Genomic DNA, 6,092 nt, shown 5'->3' on the forward strand with positions numbered 1-6,092 from the left:
GTCGGTGGAAAGAGCAGATAGCAGAGAGTGTTAGGAGAAGAGGACAAGATTGAAAAACTGTGGAAAGAGAGAAGTGATGGAAGACCAGGAAAAAATGGAGAAGCTTGACTTCTATGCTGACCCAGCCACAGGAAGGAAACGGCGAAGGATGATGATGAAATATGTGGCTCTACAGATATGTAATAGTTACAGTACATGTTTTAACCATCTGCATGGATGCATGCTTTAAATTGACGCTCCCAGTTCTGTTAAGAAGACTACTAGTGGGGTGAATTTGGAGGTGGCGCCTGTGATTTTTCCTTTCAGACTCTTAATTTTCTTAGAATCCAGAGGTGTTAGACCTAACAATAAATGGAACACAAACAATATCACCTATGTAACCTGACTTTCCCCTCATCATTCACCATAGTAATAAATCTGTCCTATATTCCAACATTGCATGCACGTTAATCAAATATTGTTGAAATTACATTACGAGAAAATAAAGATCAATTTTATGTAAAATATTTCCCAGAAATAAACCAATTAGGAGGAAATAATTAAATGTGGTTTCAGTTTCCAACCTTGGCAAGGAAAAATATTTAACTTCCCTAACTTCTCAAGCTTTCAAAATGTTTTTACGAAGTTTCTTCAGCTTTTCACTCCTGCATCAATTTTCCTAGTTTTTCAGTATTTACAAGTGAGTCGGAACCCAGATATTGTATGGTCATTGTTAGCCTTTCACACAATTTCTACGTAAACAGTTTTTTCTGTACCTATTATATTTAGGGAAGTACAACAAAAATTGGATACAACGTATGATGCAAGGATTGTAAGTGAGCCATTATATTTATACCGGAGGGAACAAAATTAGATGGTTATGTTCACATACAAGAATAGCTAATGAGAGAAGGCCCACTGTTAGCAAAAGAGACCATTGCAACACTGATCTTTCTAACACATGATGATGATGTCACATTATATCAGACATTCCAAAGATGGACTGAAAAGTGAGAATAGATTGTCATAGCTCCCCTATTGTAGCAAGTTATGTGGCATTATGTAAATTTAGAGCCACTTTCAGTAACAAAATAACAGTTCAAATTTAATTACAGAAATTTTCTGTGAGTACGGGTATGTGGCAGGGGGTGGAAAATACAGCCTGGCACTTTGGCAGAGTCTAACTACTGTTGAAGTATGGAACAATTAAATTTTTCATGAATTTTGAGTAGATATTTGGTCACAAAAGTGGATTTCTTGATTAAATGAGTTATTTTAACATCCTAATTATCTTAAGGATAAATTTATGAATATTAAAAACAATTGAAATGATACAAATGCAATGGAATACTTCTACATTAACATTTAGAACTACCTTGAACAATTTTAAATTGTTACAGTGTTCACATATTGGTATCATTGAAAAATATTACAAGTACCAGCACTACATATTTTTTTTTTAGTTATTTTAGGTTGCTTTCCTAAATTCTTGTAAGCTACATTATTCCTGGGTATAAGACTAAATGTAACTAAACTAAGTGAATGATTCTCTGAATGTTTCCATTAGGCCTACTTCCAGTTTAGACATGAATATGAATAGCACAACTTCCACTTCTCTCCAACAATGGCAAAACCCTGAATACTGGGGCAAACCCTGTATACTGGGGCTCCACAAACGTGCAGGCATGTAATATGTGTACAGAAGATGGATTCTAATATTACACCATATACCAAAATGCCACTATTTAGGTCCGATGATATTGACATGGCTTATAGGTGGATGAGGAAGGAGTTTAAAGGAAAATGTGGTGAGTACCAACCTTGCACCTCTATTTTGTGTTTGCATGATGCTTAACATGGGCATGTATTGTCAAGAGCTTAGCATCCAGCAATTGGAAGTCAAGATCAAATCTAAAAAGTGATATAGAATAAAAATACCTAGGTTTGATTTGCTGAGTTGGCAATTGTAGGTAGAAATTACTTCCAACAATATCCCTGCATAAATTGACTCTTGGACTCACCCAGTATCTAATCAAAGGGTGGAAAGGGCATAGTGCTGATCACACCTCCATTATGACTGAGATCAAGAATGCATAAAGCCCTACCTCCACAGCCCCTATGAACCTTCATGGCATGGTGCAATGCAAGGGGAATTTCTTTATGAAATTTTCGTTTTCAGTTCTTTTAAACGTAATGCCATGAATATAATGTTCAACTGCCATCGAGGTTTAGAATGTGTACTTAATAAATGCTTTGAAAGTAGAACCATGACAACCAAACATAGTATTATAGAAACTTAAAGTGTGCCAATGCTTTACCTTTCACCTATACCCAGTGACCATGCCCTGAATTCGGACACCTGTGGCACGATGTAATCAAAGGGAGAACAGTGATAAGTTACAGACCTAACCGATAATTTGAAGACAACCATAATTCACCTATACTTCAGCTCACCAGGAAACTGAATCGTCCTTGAGTACTAAACACATAATACTAAAAAATATATTTTCTTGCATGTGACAGTCACATACTTACCCAAGTAAGAGGGCAGGAAAACTCAAGGAAGGTTCCACATAAATACCAACAAATTCATTTTGCACTCCAGCTATCTGCAAATATTCTGAAATTGAATTACTTGCTTGAAGAACTTCTCTATAAGTAACAGTCTTTCTTGAAGCACATACATCCCATATGACAGCAACATTATCAGGATAACTGGAGGCAGCTTCAAGAAAATGCCCATGCAGCGTCTGCATATTCGTCAAAATTGCAGGGCCTTCTGAATCTGGAAAATGAAGAGGTACACAATAAATGATAAGAATGCAATCAAACTTGTTGGTACAAATAACAAAAACGTGACAGTTAACTGAAATATAGCTTTATGTTCTGAACATGAAGAAACACACTAAAAACAAGTGAATTAAAAATGGTGAGAAATTTTAAGAGAAAATACAACTTTCAAAATTAATAACTGGCACAAAGTCACAGTAAATATATATTATTGGCCATCTATTGCAAAAGAAATAATAATAAAAGATTTTCAAAATTTCTGCATCTTACACTGTGTATGAGGTAAGAATTATGAACTTGAAGCAAAGGGGGAGAAAATATAGAAACCTAAAAAAAAGTGTGAATAATTTGTGGCCGCGGTGTCTCAGTCGGTAACGCGTCTGACTACCATTCTAAAGGTCCCGGTTTTGTTCCCCGGCTGGTTCAAATCCGGGAACTTTTCTAACGATGGAAGCGGCCCCGGCGCCCACCCAGCATCGAATAACATGGGTACCTGGGGGAAACCCTGGGGGGTAAAGGCAGTCAGGGGTGTGATGCTGATCACATCACCCCCACTCACGACCGGATCAAGAAAGTGTGGGGTGTTACCCCCACACCCCTATACACCTTCATGGCATGGTGCTATGCCCAGGGGAGCACTTTACCTTTTTTTTTTAATTTGCAAACACACTAAAGAGGCATGAGAACATTTTACAATAAACACATACCTGAAATAACTGTTCTAAATGATTAACCAAAAGTAGCAGTGTGTTCTTAATGATTTAACCAAAAGTAGCAGAGAAACTAAGTAAAAATAGATCAAATTAATCAATGAACGAAATTACAGTTTATCACAAACATATCACAAAGAAGAAAATAAAATATGCAACAGTTAAAATTGCACCCAGCATATATGTATAAAGTAAAAGTAAAGTGCTCCCCTGCGCTTTGCAGCACACCATGATGGTGTATAGGGGGTCTGGAGTTGGAGCTGCACACTTTCTTGATCATTTCCGAAGGTGGGGGTGATGTGATCAGCACCACGCCCCTGGCTGCCTTAGCCCCCCAGTTTTTCCTCCAGGTACCCACTTTATACAATGCTGGGTGGGAACGGGAGCCGATTGAACAGGTGGAAAAAATCCCAGTTCCCCTCCACTGGGGATCGAATCCATGTCTCTCCCATGGAAGTCAGATGCCCTAAATGCCTGAGCTACCGCAGCCACCATATATGTATAAAGTCACAAATGATAAATTCCACATAAAAAGCATGTCTATTTGTTGCTATCCCATCTGAAAAATAACAAAAAATTATCCTTCGTGTGGCCTAAAAATGGTTGACTGCAAATTTTATTAAACACTACTTTTCTGTGACTTCAAGTTAAATGTTGCTTTGGAATGAATGAAGAATATAGATAATGTCTCTAATTACGTTAATATTTGGTATACTAACTAAATTTGGCCTTCTAATCACGAATCTTCTGTTAAAATGCCGCGGACGTGTGTAAAAATTCACAGGTAGCCCCACAAACCATTGACTGATAGCCCCAAAAGCCATTCACGGATAGCCAAACAAACCATTTTCGGCAAGGTTAAGTTAGGCAAGCATAGTTAAAATTTTGTTCGTAAAACAATGCGAATTTCTTTTTTTTTAAAAGGTAACAGTATGGTATAGTGAAAACACATTTCACTCATTTATTTCCTAATTATTTACATTTGTACTTACCTGTTATGAATAGCGGAACATTTTTGAACGTGGGATTTTGCTTTTTTCAAAAAACCATAATTTTTCACTGAAAAAAGCATAATTTTTCCACATTACAAGTATTTATTGTTCGTTGCAAATTCGCTTTAGTTAGTATACCAAATATTAACGAAATTAGAGACATTCTCTAAATTCTACCTTCGCTCCGTTGCTTTTTATTAGAAGCTCAGGATCTTTTATTTGCAGCACAAAACCCTACCTAACCATTACACTACCGACAATAACTTGATTTACAGTTTAAAGTCTGATCCAAATCACTGAAGCCAGTCACCGTGGCGGAGCGGTTAGAACATTGCACTAGGACGCCAGTGGTCCCGGGTGAAAATCCCTGCCTGGTCATGGATGTTTGCGAGTGTCCATTCATCAATTTCATCATATTATCCCCATCTTCGCAAATTAACCAAAAGTGGCACAAAGCGAAGAAAAATTAAGCAAACTGAATCACTGAAACATGTCCCGCCGAGAATCGAACCGAAGACCCTGGGTTTTAAATTGTACATATAAATGTTCTAGTTTCAACGAATCCAATCTTTATCAAATCTCATAGATTTCCGGTATATTTCTAGACTTGCTACGTGAAGGCAGTGCGTTTCAACCCACCACTTCGAATGCTATAACGCCGGTATACCACTTACTCCATTTACGCATCATCACTATTGACTAATTGAACACCCCGTAAACTTGAAATTTCATAAATATCTCAATACGTAAACGACAGATGTAGTATTATGGTATCAATTTATACCTTACAGAAAAAAATAATAAATATTTCATTCAACAGTTAACAATGACATACGTGTAATTCTTCTGTCTACTACAATGGCTACTCCCTCACCATGATTTACGCCATAACACTCTTCCATTGCTGTATCGTCAATACCGTGTCATCGGAGCTTACCAGGAAAACTGGGAAGCGAGCAAAGTTCTCCGAATCCTTCCATAGGTATTCACTTCCTTAATCTGCTATTAGATATCAAAATATCCTGCTCTTCTCACTGTTGGAATAATTCCAAACCCATCATAAAACATTTCGTTTTTGAATTACTCCTTACTCCCCAAAACAATACAATCGCGTACTCTTTCATGAACAACGTCCATGACAGTTGCGGCCAGTGTTGCCAATCTCCGAATGCAGAATTTCCCTTTTTCGACCTAAATTTCCCTCGATTTTCAAAACACATCTGAAGCTGTATCTTTGTATTACTATAACTGTTAATAAGGCGGTTTAGTGGGTTCAAACCCCCCATTGAATAAAATACTAGAAACTGATCATAGTTTCATAATATAATTATCCTAAAATAAACGTTTGAATTTTCAAATAAAACACTAATGTATTGAAAAAATCCCCAAACAAAAAAATAATTCGTCTGTTGCGCAATGATTGTCGGACTTTGAAACCCACCCATTGTCAAAGCTTAGCTAGGGGCCTGCTGTTAATATTTTTCTTTTGACGCCTGTTTTGCCTGAGGAACAAACTTTTTTATTATTATTATTATTAAATATTTATGAAAATCATAAAAGTGTGAAGTAATGGGCAGCCACTCAATACGATTTTTTTTCACATGTTTCCCATATATCTTTT

General features: G+C 36.8%; 1 protein-coding gene across 3 annotated transcripts in view; it reads right to left on the bottom strand.

Moving 5' to 3' along the window:
- Window positions 1–5,611, bottom strand: part of Aasdh (Aminoadipate-semialdehyde dehydrogenase) — a 35,395-nt gene extending 29,784 nt beyond the window's left edge. The window contains exons 1-2 of one of the 3 annotated variants that reach the window (XM_083119253.1): window positions 5,409–5,611; window positions 2,515–2,764 (exon numbers count right to left, since the gene is read on the bottom strand). In XM_083119253.1, the coding sequence (XP_082975379.1) occupies window positions 2,515–2,764; window positions 5,409–5,451 (293 nt within the window). In that variant the 5' untranslated portion in view covers window positions 5,452–5,611. Of the gene's footprint in view, window positions 1–2,514; window positions 2,765–5,306 lie in introns of all 3 variants that reach the window. The other 2 variants (XM_083119254.1, XM_083119252.1) reach the window with 2 other exon arrangements.
- Between the last annotated feature and the right edge of the window lie 481 nt (window positions 5,612–6,092).

The sequence above is a fragment of the Lepisma saccharinum genome, chromosome 3 (assembly GCF_977018435.1).
Source record: "Lepisma saccharinum chromosome 3, izLepSacc3.1, whole genome shotgun sequence".
In the NCBI taxonomy this organism is placed as follows: domain Eukaryota; kingdom Metazoa; phylum Arthropoda; class Insecta; order Zygentoma; family Lepismatidae; genus Lepisma; species Lepisma saccharinum.